The sequence below is a fragment of the Hypanus sabinus genome, chromosome 21 (assembly GCF_030144855.1).
Source record: "Hypanus sabinus isolate sHypSab1 chromosome 21, sHypSab1.hap1, whole genome shotgun sequence".
NCBI lineage: Eukaryota > Metazoa > Chordata > Chondrichthyes > Myliobatiformes > Dasyatidae > Hypanus > Hypanus sabinus.
Genome location: NC_082726.1, coordinates 34,117,425 through 34,137,862, shown reverse-complemented (window position 1 = coordinate 34,137,862; position 20,438 = coordinate 34,117,425). Strand labels below are relative to the sequence as shown.

General features: G+C 40.7%; 1 protein-coding gene across 2 annotated transcripts in view; it reads left to right on the top strand.

Moving 5' to 3' along the window:
* LOC132378929 (carbohydrate sulfotransferase 3) overlaps positions 1-7,538 on the top strand; it is a 112,046-nt gene extending 104,508 nt beyond the window's left edge. For both annotated transcript variants that reach the window (XM_059946282.1, XM_059946284.1), the window contains one exon: positions 3,499-7,538. In XM_059946282.1, the coding sequence (XP_059802265.1) occupies positions 3,499-4,738 (1,240 nt within the window). In that variant the 3' untranslated portion in view covers positions 4,739-7,538. The remainder of the gene's footprint in view (positions 1-3,498) is intronic.
* The last annotated feature ends 12,900 nt before the right edge of the window (positions 7,539-20,438 follow it).

Genomic DNA, 20,438 nt, shown 5'->3' with positions numbered 1-20,438 from the left:
AGGCATGTAGGTACAGACCAGACATAATTCATACATAAGATGATACCATATATTGTACTCCTGGCCTTCTCATGTGGCTTAGCCTCTACGCCTGGCAGAACTGTTTCTACTGACATCAGTGGCGTGGAGAGGGGAGACTTGCTGCTTGGGCAACTGCCGGTCTTCCATACAACCTTGCCCAGGCCTGCACCCTGGAGTGGACACAGACTTTCCAGGTGCAGATGCTTGGTCTCGTGAGATTAACAGATGCCATCACATCACATCACATTGAATAAAATAGACTGTGTAAAAGCAAGGCCTTAGTGCAAAAAGAAAAGGACACAAAGACCACCATGGTAGCACAAGCACTCATGGTAGTACTCAAGTGGCTGAATACTCTTCCCTGTTTCTGTATTAATTTACAAATAGAGATTATGCTGATTGCAGCCTGCAGTGAATCTATGGTACGTCTGTCTCCTTTTCCAGCCATAAATAGCATCTCCAGTTTAAGCAAATGCAGATAAATAGCTTGCATTTCCTTTCACTTCAGCAGGGTGAGGGAGAATGAAACTCATCAAATTTATGACAAAGAACTTGAAAACTTTTGCTTTAATAATTGTAGTTCACACTAACTGTGCTAAAGTGAAAGACAATATCAATTGTTAATCTCGTACAAATCTATTGAAACCTCAACTGTTTCTTTCCTTTAATAGATGCTCATGATTTCAAATTTTATCTCATTTAAATTCCTTAAGGAAGCAAAGCTAGGGATCATTTACAAATGCAATCCCAGTTCATGCCCAACTCCTTCTGTTAATAAGGCTGGACCAACAACCCATGTTGCCTGTTTCTGGGGAGAGCAGGGAGCTGTGAGTGTTCAGTCACTCCTCTTAATCCCAGCCTTGCGCAGATCTGTAGTATCAGAGAGCAAACATGTTTGCCACAGCGCTGAAGACCTGGTTTCCGTATCGACCTTGAGTGCTGTCATTGTGGAGTTTCTTGTGACCACGTGCATTTCGTCAAGTGCTCTCCTTTCTTCCCTCATCCCAGCAAGGTGCAAGTTGGTAGATCAACTGGCCCCTGTAAATTGTCCCTAGCATGGGGTTGAGTGGTAGAATCTGGGGGACACTGGTGAGAGTGAGGAAAGGGATTACTGTCAACATGGGATGGATTCAGTGGGCTGAAATGCTGTGTATCTCCACAAATAGACTCTTATTTGTTGTTCCCTCAGCTGCTGGGCACCGTGATGAAAGAATCCCTGTTTTGCAGGATGTGGATTCCTGTCCACAGGATAAGAAAAATAAAGGGATGTTATTTGTCTTGTAATTATTTTATATTAACATTTAAAATTATTTATTAATGTTTACAAGTTTTGAATTAGTTTTATTAATTTGAAATAATTTACATCTATTGCAGTCTCTAAGTAGCAGATAATTCACTTCTGCATGAATCCCCATTTTAAGAGGGGACAGTGTTCTGCCCCACAATTTGCATTCTATCAAAACCTTGCCAAAGCCTTTCAGGATGTGGTCTCAGTATAATGCTCTCCAGAGTTCCCTTTCTGCTGGTGCCTCATGAGACCTGATGTGTCCCATGTGCAATGTCATATCAATTAGTCTTTCTAAAGAAGATCTGCATTTTCTGGAGTTTAAAGAAATGATGAATGACTGTATTTAAACATACAAGATGTAGAAGAAGGCAAAATGATTTCTTGAGATGCATCCACCAGGGGATGAGTTTCAAATGAAGGACCTAGCTAAAAGTTCAGGGGGTGAACATTCAGAACTTGGCTGTGCAGAATGATGAATGTCTGGATTTATCTTCCCCAGAGGAGGCTAGATATTTGTGAGTATGTAAAGTGAAAGAAGTTAACTTTTTCATGACCATAGGGTGTTGGCACAAAAGATTTCATAAGACCTGGGGCAGTTCAGCCATGATCATATTGAATGGTGGGGTAAGTTTGATGGGGTGAGTAGTCTACTGCTGTAGCTATATGTTCTGTTATTGTTAATTACATCCGGCTCAGTGCGAGAAGTATGGGCAGTGATTTCAGGAAGCAGTTTGGGTGCATGGCAGTTCCACTCCTTGTTCTTTCACTAAATCCTGCCTAGATTTCTATTTATAAATCCCAAACAGTTGATGTGTTCTATTTGTATATTTCCTTAATAAATAAACTGAGGTTTGGCTGTTACCAACAAGCTCAGCATTGATTGTGCAAATAAACTGTGATAGATGAACAGTTCCTTAAATTGTAGAAAGGGTTAACTAACCCTCATACTCCAGAGGTTGTGTTGAGAGAATAAGGATCTGGCCCTGAGATAATGAAGGGAGATGTATAGTTACAGGGTACCTTGAATCCACTGGAGTTCCAAAGCACCTTCTGTAGTTGTCCAGGGTGACAGTATCTTGGCAGGCCAGGCAGCACATATGGAAAAGGGTCCTCATGAAGGTTCTCGGCCTGAAACATCAACTGTTCTCTTTTCCATAGATGCTGTCTGGCCTGCTGAGTTCCTCCAGCATTATTTGCGTGTGTTGCTTGGATTTCCAACATCAACAGATTTTCTCTTGTTTGTAATATTCAATTGTGCTTTTTTTTTTGCATTGGTTGTGGAAGGGTATAGTCTGTGAGGAAATGAAATATGTGCTACCATATACCAAACTTGTGATGTGTTCTGGTATCCATAGAGTACAGGCTGTTTCATTGCAGGTCCAAATGGAAGGTCTTGGCTCAAAATGCTTACGTTTGTTCTCCTCCATATATGCTGCTTGTCCCGCTGAGTTCCACTAGCATTTCGTGTGTGTGTGTTGCTTCAGTGCAGGTGCTGATTAGCTGTGAACCAGTATGGGAGCCATGGTAGAGACTGACCTCTCACCCTGTCGATGTGACCTCCTTTGTTTCCTGGTTCCACCTTTTCACACTGTGTTGGGATTTGATCTCATTTTGGTTAGTTGCTGCACCAGAAACATATTCTAATGCTATTATGCTGCCAGATATCCATCCAGCAGCGAGTGAAACTGGTGTTATAAATAATAATTAATCCTGATTGATTTACAGTTCTTTAGCATAAACAAACTGATACATTTTCAGTGTAATAATGCACGGACACATCCTATTTATAATATGGATTTATTGCGTAAATGTAAAAATTTGTTTATTCTCCTCAGCCATCAGTTGGCTGTAATTGGAACATCAGTCTGTTGACAATCTGTTCTATGTAGATGTTGATCCATTGACAGATCCCACTGATAAGATGGAATCATTAATAGATTCTGTGTATAATGCCCATCCATTGCTGGCCCCATTTATGATATCTATACTTTGACAAATTGTTTATATTAATAGTAATTCATAGTGTCTATCTAGCAATAGCCTCTCTTTATAATTTTGATCTGTTGGTAAAATTGTAATGCCGATTTCTGATATGTTTTCCTTATTTTCTTCTAACATCCACCGACTAAATCTAAAGTCTGGATTAACTGAAGATAATTCTATTAATATGTTACCTTCTTTCTCTTCAGGGTATCAGACAAGTTTACGCTGAAATTACCTCACATGGAATTGGTGGGGCCAAACAATACAATTTCAGCCAGAGCCTTGACTGAGAACAACTCCCTTCTCTCGAGCTCAAACATTGCTCTCTGGCAGCTGCTGAAAGCACAGAGAAACTGCTCATCATTGCAGGCTGTGCCGAGAAGGGAGGAAAGAAAGGATTTGGTGGAGAGGAAACACTTGCTGTTGATGGCGACGACAAGGACAGGCTCTTCGTTTGTTGGTGAATTCTTCAACCAGAACAACAATATATTCTACCTGTTTGAACCACTGTGGCATGTGGAGAAGACAGTTACATTTGAACCAGGTGGAATGAATGGTGTGGCCACGTCCATCATATATCGCGACGTGGTGCAGCAGTTAATGCTGTGTGATCTGTATGCATTAGAAAGTTTCCTGTTCCCAATGCCTGACCGTCATATTACAGGCTTCCTGTTCCGGCGAGGCTCAAGCAAGTCCTTGTGCGAGGGAGCGGTCTGCACTCCGGCCAAAAGAGGGGGGACGGAGAGGTTTCCCTGTCGTTTGCGTCACTGCGGGCTCCTCAACATGACCTTGGCCGCTCAGGCATGCCTCCAGAAGCAGCACGTGGCCATGAAGACTGTTCGGCTAAGGCAGCTGGAGTTTCTTCGGCCGCTGGTGGAGGACCTTAGGATTAACCTTAGGATCATTCAGCTGGTGAGGGATCCCAGGGCTGTGCTGGCTTCTCGGATGGTGGCCTTCCCCAGTAAGTATGAAGCGTGGAAGAAATGGGCCAATGAAGGAGAAGTGCCTGATGATGAGGAGGTGAGTAAACTCCGAGGGAACTGCGAGAACCTCCGTGCCTCAGCACAGCTTGGTATCAGCCAACCACCTTGGCTCAAGGATCGCTTCATGTTGATGCGCTATGAGGACATTGCTCTAGAACCCTTGAAGAGAGCACAGGAGATGTACCGCTTTGCTGGCATTCCCTTCACACCTGAGGTCAAGAAGTGGATTTACGAAAACACCCAAGCTTCCAAGGCCAGTGACAATGTTTACTCAACGCACAAAAACTCTTCAGAGCAGTTCGAGAAATGGCGACTCGGTCTGCCATTCAAGATTGCCAGAGTTGTCCAACAAGTGTGTGAGCCAGCGATGAAATTGTTTGGCTACAAGTTTGTCAAAGACGCAGCAACACTTGCCAACAGATCCGCCAGCCTGCTTGAGAACAGAAACTTCCGAATAACCTAATTTAGGGAGAAGTTTTGATTGTCTTCCAGTCACTGAAGGAATACAGTTTATTGTCAGAGATAAAGCTTGAAGGTTCTTGGACCTTCTTCAGAAGCGTTAAGTAAATTTAACATCTCCTGGATGGATGTGCAATGGCCTTATTAGGCACGACAAGGACACAGCAGTTGCCTGAGTACAGATAATAATGGAAACACATATATTATGCACACACATGAGGGATTTATTTATTAAAGGAAAGATTATTTTTATGACTTGATTTTATAAAGATTTAGCATGGTGTTGAGGCTAGATGGGGTGACAGGGTTACAAATGATCTTAATCCTATTTTTACTGAATTTAGACATTAGGGTTAAAAATCAAATTATAGGGGATGTGAATTTATTTTTGATTTTAAATTATAGAAATTCTTTTTATAGAATTTCAGGGCTTATTTTTCACCCAATTTTAGAGATACCTTTAGGACAAATATTATATTTTTGACTAGATATTGAGCCTAAATTTGAAGGGGGAATGAATGTGATGGCTAGATAAATGCTCAAAGTTTTAGAGATGTATTGTAGACATTTGGTGTAAAGCAATACTTTTGTTAGTGGAATTAAGAGATTTGGTTCCTTCTTTATTTCCATCTCTTGAATAACTTCTCTTAGATCTTTTACTCAAATTGACAAGCTATTGTAATCTATGCAGAGGAGCTTATGCTGGTCCAAGAAGGCATTTTGGTTACTTACAATCCCATTTCATTCTCAAGACTTCAGTTAGGTTTATAGTGGATTAAATGCAGATGACTACACCCCATAGGTCAAGAGCAAGTGCTAGAAGACATACTGTTGAAGTAAAATGACTCTAGAGACCAGACTTCACGTGGTGATACCTTTATTCACATTGATATCATGGAAAGCCTGTAGTTACAGAACAATTTCGGCATATATCATACTGATGAATAAGCATATATATATGACCCGGAGCAAGAAATTTTTAAGCATAGAATAGACAAGTGACTAAATCACATGAGTGTGTGTTCCTCTCTATGGCCATCTACACTCAGAGCCTGAATCCTGATTCTGAAAGACTTGTCTGCCGTCTGCAGGTCTAAGTTTAGGACATTGGTTTATGAAAGTTCATTGGGCTCCAACGTTCAAATTGAAAAATGCAAGTTAGCTACTTAGTTCATTAACCTTTTTGCTTACCCTTCTTTCACACCTATGCAAGGCGACAGGCATCACCCACAACCTTCCAAAACCAATCCTAAATGTTACTGGAATAAGTGTTCTGTCCTGAACAACTGTTAAAGATCCAAGTTTCTGGCTGAAGTTCCTAAGAATGTTAATAATTGGGAATAACCTTCACCCATCTAGAAACCGACTGCAACAAGAATAAAGCTGATTCACACTCTGCCAGATGAATGGGTCATTTACAAACAAAACAATCATTTCACCCAGTCCCATGGTATCTTTTCCAGCGTTAGGCTAATAGTACACACCACCCACCACGCCAAAGGAAGACTACTTATTCGGGCAGTTCTACATTGAATCTTGGAGTAAAGAGCCCTGACTACAATGTCTTTGTAATCTGTTCCCTCTGGTATTTTAGCACGGTGTGGATGTTTTGTAGTGTGTGCACAGGCAATGGTTATAATGGTGTTTGTACATCTTGGGAGCATCCACTGGAACATAGAGATCTGGAATCTGGAAGAGTGCTGGGAGAAATTTGGATACTGTTTATCTGCTATAAATTCTATTGTCACTTGGTCAATTAATACTCCTTTTGAAGTTCTTTTAGATTCTGGACTTGAGGGAACTCTTGCATTCTGGTCCTGCTTTAGTGAACAGCAATAATTCAGGCACCAAAATGCTGCATTAACCAGCTCATTTGCATGGTTGTTCTTTCTGGCATCTAAGGTTCTCTAAGAGAATCATGCCATCGTATTTTAGCTGACCACATCCATGGAATTTAGTTAACAGTGCACAGCACGGCCACATTGCATGTCTGCAGCAGAGTCATCTTGACTGATGGATGGGCTTTGGACAGTCAGATTTTCTGCCTTAGGAGTCACATCAAAGATTGGCAAAACCTGTGGGAGAGCAACAGGGTGGTCTTGGGTCAAGAAATGCACATGATTGAGGCCTTTGTGTTCGTTCTTGGACCAGTCAAGTAAGCAGCTTAGCACAAGGCTTTGCCAGTTACAAGCTGTGTTTGTCACTTAGTTCTCAAATGGTAACGATTTAATCCCAAACCCATCCATAGTCTTGCCACAGCACTGTGTGAGTGCTTCAAAGTTGTGTTTTTATCATGCTTTGATTTGACATCGCAGAGTCTCTAACTCTGACCTCTGACCTGCTGAAGACTCCTGAGCCTGGCTGAAGCTGTGGGATGCTTAGGCTAAAGATCAAATACTTGATCTTTACTTCATCTTGTTTAATGATTAATTTTTTGGCAACATGAAGGAACTAGTCAGCTCTTGGTCTCTCTTGGTTATTTCATTTGACAAATAGGTCAAACTAACCTGCAAGTCACTGCAACGCAGGTGTGAACAGGAGTCTTGGCTATTAAATGTGCAAGTCAGATCCATTCTAGCTGTGAGAACACACATAATTTTACCTCATGTCTGCCCGATATCTGATTTCTTCGCAGGATATCGGGGAGTTGCTCTGCAGCTGGCTTGCAGAGAGTTGATCATTGAATACACAAATTATGGATGTACTGTAGGTCGGAGTATGTCTCTGATAATTGTGTTTCATTTTACTGTAACCATGGTTGGGAATATCTCTGTAAGGTGGCTGACATGTCATTAAATATTCTTATTACATGGCAGTGCCTTGCTCTGTGCTGGCATTTTGTCCTATTAAATACTCACACTCTTGGACACTACTGGTCTTAGATTTCCAATTATCAGTTAACTCAGAGGACCTTATGGGTTAATTGATGACATAAAGTAATGTACATACCTAAGGCTAGAAGAAGCCTTATGAGAAATATTAAGGTCATGAGTTTCATCTCCAAAGCCATGCCCTTCAAACTGAAATCATAGTTAGTCTCTTGACCCAAAATATTGACTATCCAATTCAATCCATGGATTTTGCCCGACCCACTAAATTTCTCCAGACTTCCCTTGTTGTTTCAAATTCCAGCTTCTGCTGTCTCCTGTGTTTCCATTGCTATAGAATCTAGGGGTGATTTGAGGGTGGTGGTCGGCATTTTTTATTAAAATCAAAACTGCAGAAACAAGAATGGAGCCACTCACTGTTTGGTTATCTGCAGAATTGCACTATTAAATTAAATGCCAAACTGTTTCTAGAAACATAGAAATAACTGAATCATAAGAGCCATTTGGCCCTTTGCTACTATACTCTCTGTCAATGCAATCATTGATCCATTGCCTCAGAATATCACCGCTCTTCCCATTTAATCCCTTTTACCTTGTGCGTCCTGAATGCTTTACATTACTGTCATTCCTTTTCCCGTCCCTTCATGTACTTCCATCGGCTTCTTACCAACATGCTCAACAAATTTTGTCTCCTATCTCCTACTCTGTCTGTTCCTACCATCTCTCCCTTATCTGGTTCCATTCATATCTTATTCTCTTATCAGAATCCACCATTGCAGCTTTTTGTTGTCTCCACATAAAACTTACTGGCCATTGTCACTATTTCCAACCCTCTCTCCTTCAACAATCTACATCTGCCTATCAATGCACTTTTGGTCACCCTATTATAGGCAAGATGTTATTGAGCTGGAAAAGCTGTAGAAGTTTTAAAAGGATCTTGCCAGGACTTGAAGGATTGTGTTTTGGGAGAGATTGCATTGGCTAAGATTATTTTCCTTGCTTGCATGACATATTGAGAGCTAATCTTATAGAGGTGTATAAAATCATGAGAGGCACAGATTAATTGCTCCCAGCTGTTTAGTAAATGAGGTAATGGAAAAAGACATCACAAATTCTGCTTATAACCGTTGTAATGCGTGCAGTCTTTTTCCCTGTGATGGGGAATCACAGTTGAGAGGGCATATGTTTAAGCTGAAAGGAGAAAGAGTCAATAGGAGATTGAGGGTTAACTTTTTTTATACAGTGGGTGGTCTGCGGAGTGGGAGATTGCAGAGTGAGTTGGACATAGTTCCCTGTGGAACTAATGTGGCAGTGTTAAAAAGCAAGTGAGTCCAGTTGGATCTTCTCTATGGAGCAGGAGATTGTTTGGATTAACGTAACTTAGCAAGGGCCAATAAAATGAAGTGAGGTTTAAGTGGAGTGGCCGTTGTATGACTGCACAGTGTCAGAGTGGTCAGGCTTTGGGTGAGAACAGGCACAGGATATAAGCTTGAGAAGTTAGTGGTATAACAAGTGTAAGCAGGATGGTAGTTCAGTCAATAGAATGCTCCTCCTATGAACTGTGGGATTTCAGGGCCCTTCTCTAATGACTACATCAGCAGGAAATGCACCCAACTATAGCTCCTACTGGCAATGTCAAGGAAGTGGAGCTGCAGCTGGATGTATTCGGCTATCTGGGATGCTGAAAACTTCATAGATGAGACTTTTACTGAGGTGGTAACACCCAGAGTGCAGGCTTCAGATAGTAAATGGGTGACCACCAGGAGACTAAGCAGTCATTACAGGGTGCCTCTGTGGCCATTCCCCTCAGCAGTGTATACATTTTTGGATAATATTGGGGGGGGGGGGGGGAAGATGACCTATCAGGGCACAGCAGCAGCAGCTAGGCCAGTGGCATTGTGACTGCGTCTGACATTCAGTAGGAAAGGGTAAAGTCAAGCAAAGGGATAGTGATAAGAGACTCGTAGGGATATGGACTGCAGATTCGGTGGCCATGAGAAAGAAGCCAGGATGGTGTGTTGCCTCCCAGGTGTGAGCACCCTAGTTGACTCGGATGGCTGCAGAAGATTTTCAAGACGGAGGGTGAGAAGCCAGAGGTTGTGGTGCACATCGGCACTAATGACATAGCTAGAAAGGGAGGAGAGGTCCTGCACAGTGAGTTCAGGGAGTTACAGAAGAGCTTGAAGAGCAGGCAGGACCTTTGAGGTAGTAATACCTGGTTTACTCCCGTATCGCATGCTAGACAGGGCAGGAGTAGATACAGATAAATGGGTGGCTGAGGGAGTTCTGCATTGGGCAAGGTTTCAGATTTCTGGATCATTGGGATCTCCTGGAGAGGATATGACCTGTATAAAAAAAGACTGATTACACCTGAACCTGAATGGGGCCAAAAAAACTTGCTGGTAGGTTTGCTAGAGCTGTTAGGAGGGTTTAAACTAAGTTGGGAGGGATATGGGAACCAGAGTGATAGGGCTGAGGATAAGGCAATTGATATACAAGTTGATACAGTGTATTGTGGGACAGTGAGGATGGACAGGCAGAAGAAAGGGCAAAATTGTAGTCAGTGGGATGAATTGAAGAGTAACATGGAGGCAAAACCAAAGAGGGTGATGAATACAGGACTGAAGATGTTATTTGAATGCATTCTGTATACAGAATATGCTACAGGATTTTGTAGTGCAGTTAGAGAGTGGCAGATATGATCTGGGCATCCCTGAGTTGTGACTGAAAGGAGATCATACTTGGGAGCTTATTATCCAAGGATACACATTGTATCAAAAGGACAGGCAGGTAGCTAGAGGTGCAAGGTGGTTCTGATGGTAAAAAAAATGAAAACAAATCCTTGGAAAGAGGTGACTTAGGATTAGAAGATGTAGAGTCCTTATTGGAAGAGTTAAGAAACTGCAAGGGTAAAACAACTCTGATGGGAGTTATATACAGGCCCCCAAGCTTTCACCATGATGTGGGATATATGTAAATTTCAATGGGAAGTAGAAATAGAAAAGGCATGTAATAAAGGCAATGTTATAATAGTTGTAACACTTACCCAACAGGCTGGTATATGTCCAGGGGAAAAGGAAATCCAGCCACTCACCAACCCCGCCTCCCGTACACGCAGGTTCTGTGAGAATCAAGTTTATGCCGCGTCGCACACACAATATCAAACTCACACCAGATACCGTTATGGAATATACTTTATTGAAAAGATGAAATATTTATTTACTTAGCGCTGCAGTGCAGAGTAGGCCCTTGTGGGATCATTTACAACAACCAGTTAACCTATATGGTATGTCTTTGGACTGGCAGGAAACCAGAGCACCTGGGCATAACCCACATGTTCCACAGAGAGGACGTACAGACAACTCGCAGAAGACACTGTGACTGAACTCCAAACTCCAGCTGTAATAGGGTCTGCTAACTGTTACACTACCATGGCACCCATGAAAATAAGCTAGCCAAAAATATCAGAGGATACCAGAAGTTTTTTTTCAGATATATAAAAAGTAATAGGTGAGAGTGGATATTGGGCCACTGGAAAATGACACTGGAATGGTTGTAATGGGGACAACGTAATGCCAGATGAACTTATTAAGCATCAGTCTTCACTGTGGGAGACCCTAGCAGTATGCTGGAAATTCAAGAACATCAGAAAAAGTAAGTTTAATTGCAGTTACTAAAGAGAAGTAGTTTAGGAAGCTGAAAGGTCTGAAGGTAGGTAGGTCACCTGGACCAGATGGAAAGAAGTAGCTGAAGAGATTGTGGTGGCATTAGTGATGATCTTTCAAGAATTATTGGGTTCTGGAATTATTGCAGAGGACTGGAAAATTGAAAATGGCACTCCACTGTTTAAGAAGGGAGGGAGGCAGAACAAAGGAAATTGTAGGTCAGTAGGCCTAATTTCAGTGGTTGGGAAGATGTTGCTGTAAAGAGAGAAGTTTTAGGGATGCAGTTAAACTGTCAGGAAGGGCAGGCAGATGATAGGACAAAATTGAAGCCAGTAGGATGATTATCAGTTCATTACAGATGCAGAATCAAAAAGGGTAGCAAATAGAGTACTCAAAGTGTTAGATCTCTCAATGCACGGAGTATAAGAAATAAGGTGGAGGATCTTGTTACATATTTACAGGTTGTCAGGTATGATGTTGTAGCCATCACTGAATCATGGCTGAAGGATGGTTGTGGTTGGGAGCTGAATGTCCAAGGTTACACAATGTATCAGAGGGATAGGAAGGTAGGCAGGGGGGCTCTGCTGGTAAAGAATGTAATCAAATCATTAGAAAGATGTGACATAGGATTGGAAGAAGTCCTTGTGGGTTGAGTTAAGAAACTGCAAGGGTAAAAGGATCCTGATGGCTGTTACATACTGGCCTATACAGTAGCTTGGATGTGGACCACAGATTACAATGGGAATTATCGTCATGGGAGATTTTAACAAGCAGGTAGATTGGGAAAATCAGGTTGCTAATGGATCTCAAGAGAGTGAACTTGTTGAATCCTTAAGAGATGGCTTTTTAGAGTACAGGCAGTCCCTGAGTTACAAACATATGACTTATGGACAACTCATACTTACGAACCAAGAAAGGAGAAAGCCGTCCGCCATTTCATGACGCTGCCTGCCATTTTAAGTCGTTGCCGTTGTCACTGTGTTTAGTGTTTAACTTTGTATTTGGCTTAAATTGTTCTTAGTAAGATTGACCCTGACCTTGCCCCCCCCCCCCTCCGTTCCGGTCGGCTGGTGGTGCAGTGAGATCAGCCCCAGGCTGGAGAACGGAGGTTCACGAGTTCGATCCATTGACAGACCGCTCCCGTGCCAGGTTGTTGTCGATCCAGTGTCTCCCATACCATCCGTGCCAGGTTGATTTTGAGCTCGCAACTTGTCTGCTTAAAAAAAAACACAGCCACCTCCAGTTTAAATTCCCACGCGCAATATTGTGGAGGATCAAATACCCAAACCCAGCACAGCCCCCACTTGTCCCATTTGGCCTGTTGCAGTGCGGTGGTCATTAGGACCCAGCGGACCTCGGGAACCGGCACAGCTCGGGACCCACCGCCCACAGTGTTTCCGTTCCATTGATGGTGTGCGGTGGTCCTTAGGACCCAGCGGACCTCAGGAGCCGGCGGAGGTCAGGACTCGACGCCCGCAGTGTTTCTGTTCCATTGACGGGAAGCAATCGTGATTGAAAATAAAGTGGAAATAATAAAGCATTTGGAAAGAGGTGAAACACCATCGGTCATTGGAAAAACATTAGGCTACAGTCGGTCAACGATCTGAACTATTTTAAAGGATAAAGGATAAAGTGAGAGTAATGGAGCATTGGAAAGGCTCTGCCCTGATGAAAGCTACAATTATTACTAAGCAACGCAGTGGTTTAATTATTGGAATACATACGTTTCTTAAGTGTTTTATATACATAGAAAGGTAAAATATGTGCTACATACTAAGACAAACGTTTGACTGACGCTAAATAATACTGGATGTACTTGTTCCGACGTACGTACAAATCCGACTTAAAGACGGACTCAGGAACGGAACTTGTACATAACCCGGGGACTGCCTGTAGTTTATTGTTGAATCTACTAGGGGATCAGCTGTACTGGATGCATGTTATGTAATGAGCCAGAGACAATTTGGGAGCATAAGGTAAAAAGAGCCCTTAGAAGGCAGTGATCACAATATGATTGAGTTCAACTTGAAATTTGATAGGGAGAAAGTAAAGTCGGACATAGCTGTACTTAAGTGGAGTAAAGGAAATTACAGTGGTATGAGAGAGGAGTTGGCCAAAGTAAATTGGAAGGAGGTGCTGCGAGGGATGAAAGCATATCTTAACTTAAACTTAAACTTAACTTAAACTTAAACTAAGATATAACTTAAAGTTATATCTTCATTTGCAATAATGCCAAACAAGGCAGTAAGGGGATTTGGATCAAATTGGACCCTAAAAAGTTGTGAGAAGGTATGGAACACTGCCCGCCAAAACTTTGCAATTTTAGGGCAAAATTAAAACATGAATTAAAGAAGCATCAGCAGAGTTGCATTTATTACAAAGTGGAGAAACATTCGGATAAAAACTGGACAGCTTCTGTTTAGAAATGTAAGCTCTATGAACCACTTTAAATTGTAGAAGAGAATGACGAGCACAGAAAGATGATTTATTAACCCGTTTAAGAATTTTATTCCATCTATCATCTGAAATCTGACAATTTAGGTCATCCTCCCAAGCTTTTTTTTATTTTATCTAAAAAGTCTTGTCTAGAATCAATCAACCAGTTATAGATACCGGTAATAGAAACATTAACAAAAGGTTTTAAATTTAAAAGATCGTCCAGTAAATTTTTATCAGGACCTATAGGAAAAGTAGTTAATTGGAAACATAAGAAATCTCTAATTTGAAGGTATCTGTAAAAATGTGTTTTTGGGAGTGCAAATTTAGTTGACAATTGGTCAAATGAAGCAAGAGATCCTGAGATAAACAGGTCCCAAAAACACTTAATATCTAATTCATCCCAGTCCTTAAAGACTTTGTCAGTCATGGAAGGGACAAAAAAATAATTAAGGAGAATGGGAGATGATAATGAAAAATTCACTAAACCAAAAATTTTCCTAAATTGAGACTAAATCCTTAAAGTTTGCTTAACAATTATTTTATCTGTTATTTTATTTGCTGAAAAAGAAGAGTATGATCCAAGAAGAGAGACAATAGAGGATTTTTTTACTTCTAAGGAGACCCATGATGGGCAATCTTTACAATAAATTTAATAGGACCAGAAAATAATATTCCTTATATTGGCAGCCCAATAGTAAAACCTAAAATTGGGTAGGGCTAATCCACTCATCTCTTTATTTCTTTGTAGGTAAACTTTACTTAAATGAGCTTGTTTATTATTCCAAATATAAGATGTTAAAATTGAATCTAAAGAATCAAAGTAGGTCTTAGGAATAAAAATAGGTAAGGCCTGAAAAATATAAAAATTTAGGAAGAATCTTCATTTTAATTGAATTTATTCAGCCAATTAGGGATAAAGAAAGAGGAGACCATTTAGAAAGCGTCTTTTTCACATAATTCAATAAGGAGTTTAGGTTTTCTTTAAATAAGTTCTTGAAATTTTTAGTAATTGTTACACCTAGATATGTAAATTGACTTGTAACAACTTGGAACGGAAATTTGGCATTTGATGACATTAGGTCATTTAAAGCAAATAGAACTTTAATGAACTTTTATGTAAGTTCAGCTTATATCCTGAAAAAGAACTAAACTTGGAAATTAACGAAAGAACCAAAAGTAAAGAAGTTTCAGTGTTAGAGATAAAAAGTAAAATATCATCGGCGTATAACAAAATTTATACCTTCCCTTAGTATACCAGAAATGTCCTTAGATTCTCGAAATGCTATTGCTAAGGGTTCTATAGCTAAAGCAAAAAGTAAAGGACTAAGAGGGCAACCTTGTCTAGTTTCCCACTGTAATTCAAAGGGCTTAGAAATGTTCTTCATACAGGCCAATTTCTTTATTAAATGTTGTTGCAAAAATTTTATCCAAAACCTCAGCTCGAAGACTTGAAAATATTTTACCATCTATTATATCACATGACCAGACAGGATTTATTAAAAATCATTACTCACATTTTAATATATGTCAGTTATTGAATGTGATATATTCACCATCCAAAAAAGTATCAGAGTGTATATTATCCTTAGATGCAGAAAAAGCCTTCGATAGGATTGAGTGGAATTATCTTTTTAAGACCTTAGAGAAGTTTAATTTTGGGCCTAATTTATTCGTTGAGTTAAATTAATTTACTTGTCTCCTACCGCTCAGGTTATTACTAACTCTTAAATTTCTAAGCCCTTTAAATTACAGCGAGCAGCAATGGCTTGACTTTCTGGGAAAAATGAGAATGGTGCAGGATAGATGTATTCCAAAAACAGAAATACTCATATTACAAAATAGTGCAACTGTGGCTGTCAACATTTCAATAGGTTTTAATAGGTACATTTAATATCAAAAGAAATGTACACAATATCACATCCTGAAATTCTTTTTCTTCACAACATCCATGAGGAATGCCCCAAAGAATGAATGTTAAATGTTAGTACCCTGAAGATGCAAAAGAAGGAGTCACCGTTAGGTGCCATCATCCTCCTAAGCAAGGGAGGTAAAAGCTAATATAAAAGCAAAAGAGAGGCATACAATAAAGAAACATTGAGCGGGAAGAGAAAGGATTGGAACACTTTTTAAACCTACAGAAAGCACTAAAAGAATCATTAGGAGGAAAAGACAAAGTATGAAAGCAAGCCAGCAAATAATATCCAGGTGGATAGAAAAACCTTTTTTCAAGTACAGAAAAAATAAAAGATGACAGTGGATATAGGACCTCTAGAAAATGAGGCCAGAGAACTAATAATGGGGGACAGGGAGATGGCATCAGTCTTCACTGTGGAAGACACTTTCAGTGTGCCAGATGTTGAAGGATATGAGGGAACAGAAGTGAGTTCAGTTACTATTACAAGGGAGAAGGTGCTCAAAAAATTGAAAGACCTGAAGGTGCATAAGTCACCTGGAGCAGATGAACTGCACCCTAGGATTCTGAATGAGGTAGTGGCAGAGATAGTGAAGTCATTAGTAATGAACTTTAAAGAATCATTGGACTCTGGCATAGCGCCAGAGGACTGGAAAATTGCAAATGTCACACCACTCTTTAAGAAAGAAAAGAGGCAGCAGAAAGGAAAATATAGACAGATTAGCCTGAACTCAATGGTTGGGAAGATGTTGATGTCAATTATTAAGGATGAGGTTATGGAGTACTTGGTGACACAGGACAAGATAGGACAAAGTCAATATGGTTTCCTCAAGGGAAATGTTGCCTGATGAACTTGCTGGAATTCTTTGAGAAGATTACAAGTAGGATAGATAAAGGGAATTAGTGGATGTTGTTTATTTGGATTTTCAGAAGGTCTTTGACAAGGTGCCACACAAGCCTGCTTACCAAGTTAAGAGCGCATGGTATTACAGGAGATTTATTAGCATGGCTAGAGCAGTGGCTGATTGGTAGGGTGTAGTGAATTGGAATAAATGGATATTTTTCTGGTTGGCTGCCAGTGACTAGTGGTTTTCTGCAGGGTCTATATTGAGACTACTTCTTTTCACGTTTTACATTAATGATTTGGATGTGGAATTAATGGCTTTTGACCCAAGTTTGCAGACAATACAAAGTTAGAGGGGCAAGTACTGTTGAGGAAGAAGGGGTTCTGCAGAAGGTCTTGGACAGATTAAGAATATTATTAAAGAAGTAACAGATGGAATATAGTGTAGAGAGCTACATTGTCATGCACTTTGGTAGAAGGAATAAAGGCATAGATTAATGGGAAGAAGTTTAAGAACCAGAAGTACAAATGACTTGGGAGTCTTTGTGCAGGATTTCCTAAAGGTTAATGTGCAGGTTGATTCAATGGTAAGCAAGGCAAAGGCAATGTTAGCATTTATTACAAGAGGACTAGACTATAAGAACAAGGATGTGCTGTTGAGGCTTTATAAGGCCTTGATTGGACCACACAGAGAATTGTGTGCAACTTTGGGCCCCTTATCTAAGAAAAACAGTTTGGGCTCCTTGCTCACCCCTACCCCTCATCCCTTTGCTTCCACAGATGCTACATGACCTACTGGATTCTTCCACCATCTGTTTCTTAAGTGAAGATTTTAGCATCTGCATTATCTTGTGTCTGCTTGTCCATTCTGTCCACATGTTGTATTTCATCAGAATGGTAGCAGGCTGGATGTGAATTAATATTCTGCAGACTGCCGACACAAAGTGGTGACTGATAGCCACATGGATATTGTTGGATTTGAAATAGAGTTGTAGCTTTCCAGCTTTGTTTCTCTCTACTCTGCTCTCATTTGTCTCCTTCCATTTACTCCTCCAGGCAGATCAATTGCACCTATAAGTATTTGTCACACTCCTTCAATTAGCACCACCATCTGTTTTTATCCAGTTTCTCATTATCTCATTCCTATCTCATTCCTATAAGAGGTGGTTTCTTTGTTTCCCTGTACACATGCCCCCCTCACCCTCACCCACCTCTCTGAAACTTAAAAACAAAATTGATTTCTAGCACTTCATAGATCTGATGAAATGTTAACTTGGTTTCTCTGCAGAAGCTGCCTAACCTGCTGAGCATATCCATCATTTCTGATTTTCTTTCAGAACTTTACCATTTGCTGATTTTTTTTTGTTGTGAAGAATTTGTACCAAAGAAGACTGGAAACTTAACAAGACTGTTATCTCTGACACACTTTCTTCCTATAATCACATGAGTTTCCTCCCGTTTCCTTCTACATTCCAATCATGTGCAGGGTGGTAGGTTAATTGGTCACTGTAAATTCTCCACCATGTAGGTGAGTAGCAGCTAAAGAGGTTGAGGGTTATGTGGAGAGAATAAAATGGGATTTATGAGGGATTGGCATAAATAGTCGTTTGATTATTGGGGTGGTCTCATTGTGCTAAAGCGAACATGCTGTACCTCTCTCTGACTCCTCAAATCAATGTGACTGGGTGAGTGTGTCCATCATTTTCTGTTTTTCTTTCAGATTTCCAGGTTCTACAGATTTTTTTGTGAAGAATTTGCACTTAAGAAGACTGAGAACTTAAAAAGACTATCTTCTGCACTCTCTCTCTCTCTCTCTCTCTCTCTCTCTCTCTCTCCCATCCTTACCCTCACTCTCACTCTCTCAAGCTCTCTCTCATTTATGTAGGATCTTCAGGAGAGTGTTACAAAACAGCCCGCCAATCTGCACATCTTTGTGATGTGGGGGGAAACCAGAGAAATTCATAGGGTATCAGGGTGGTGATGCAAACTCCATATGGGCAGCACCTGATGTAAGGATTGAACCTAAATCCCAGGAACAGTAAGGCAGCTTCTCTGCTCACTGCATTCTGTGCTGCTCCCACTTTATGACCAATATTCCAAACAAGATTTTTAGTATTTATTTCATAATTTAAGTGGTAAATTATTTCACTGTTTAACAAATCAATATCGAATGCTTCTTGCATGGTGAAAGGTGATCTCTGACCATTGAACACTGCTGATTTTACCTCTGGTTTGCCTGCTGAGAGCTGAGCTACTGGGCGCCCCTTCTCATAGCCCACCTTATTATTTTCCCAAGTTCTTATTGAATGAAGTGAAAGACAAAATAACTTATTATACAGATTGCTGGGTCATTTTTAAAAATGGTTTTAAGTTCCTCATTAAAAGTTCCTTCTAGTTAATGGCTGGACACGAAGAAAACAATTACTATACATTTTTCACCCTCACGATAGCTATCTTACAACCTCTGGATCTGTTAAAGTGTCCACTCCATCCAAAACCCTCATTTATCCTGTAAATTTGGATCACTTCCCAATCATAGCTCCAAAGAAAATTGATATGATAGTGTGAGGTTTTACATAAAGTTACCTGTTTACCCTTTTCTCATCCTTCCTCGATGCTTTGATAATTGATGAAAATATGGCAATCGGTAGAGCTGTTGGCCTGTGGATTTTGAGTGCAAGCTTTGAAAAAAAATAATGGACTACTCGGGTCTTCCAGCACTCTTGCAATCAACAGAGTTATTGGCCTTAGATTTTGAGTGCAAGTTTTGAAAAATAAACAGTGGAGCCAGTCGGGTCATTCAGTAAATGTGTGACAATTAAGCATTTGGCAAGGACCAGTAAAAAGAGTTTTATGCAGAGAGGACATCATTGGGAGTGGGACAGGTAGAGTGGTTTGAGGCTTTGTTGAGGTGAGGCAGAGGCTGATAAGTTTCTAGTAAGTTTCCTTCTTTCTTTGTCTATTAATGTAGTGAAAATAAGTCCAGGAACTGTGTGTGTTCTTCATGTCTAACATGGGAGTATTGCATCCAGCTTCAGATCCTTACAGGGCATGTTAGGCAACTGGAGCTGCAGCTGGATGACCTTTGGCTCCTACTGGAAAAAGCAGAGGTGGTAGTTAGTGATGACTATCTACCTTAGGTACAGAGGAGATGTCAGGGTAAGTCTTCTATGCAGAGAGTGGTGAGTGTATGGAATGGGCTGCCGACAATGATGGTGGAGGTGGATACGATAATGTCTTTCATGAGACTTCTGGATAGGTAGATGAAGCTTAGAAAAATAGAGGGCTATGGGCAACCCTGAGTAATTTCTAAATTAAGGACATATTCAGCACAGCTTTGTGGGCCAAAGGGGCTGTATTGTGCTGTAGGTTTTCTATATTTCTATGACTACATTCCTATAGCTTCTAATTTGCAGGAGGCAGGTAGTGGGTGCCTGTCAGGAGAAGAAAAGGAAATAGTGCAACGTATCTCAGTGGCCTACCAGGAAAAAGTTCACTGGCACTGAGTCGAGCTATGTGGCTCAGAAGGAAAGGCGGAGGTGGGGGAGAAGAAGGGGATTGCTCTGGTGATAGGGGATTCAGTAGTTAGGGGAACAGCCAAGAGATTCTGATCCGATAAAAGAGATACCTGGATGGTATGTTGTCTCCTAAGTGCCGGAGTCAGAATTGTCTCAGATTGGATCCAGAGCATTGTAAAGGGGAAGGTGAGCAGACAGATGTCATTATACATATTGGAACCAATGACATAGGTAGGAAGGTGGAGGAGGCGCCAAAGAGAGAATATAGAGAGTTAGGGAAGAAGTTGAAAAGCAAAACCTTGAGGGTAATAATCTCTAGGTTGCTGCTTGTGCCACACACCGATGAGGGTAAGAATAGGTTGATTGTGTGGCTGAAAAATTTGGTATAGGAGGCAGGATTTCAGATTACTGGATCATTGAAATCTCTTCGAGGGCAGGTATGACCTAGACGAGAAGTACGGGTTGTGCCTGAACTCTGGAGTCAAATGTTGAGGTCAT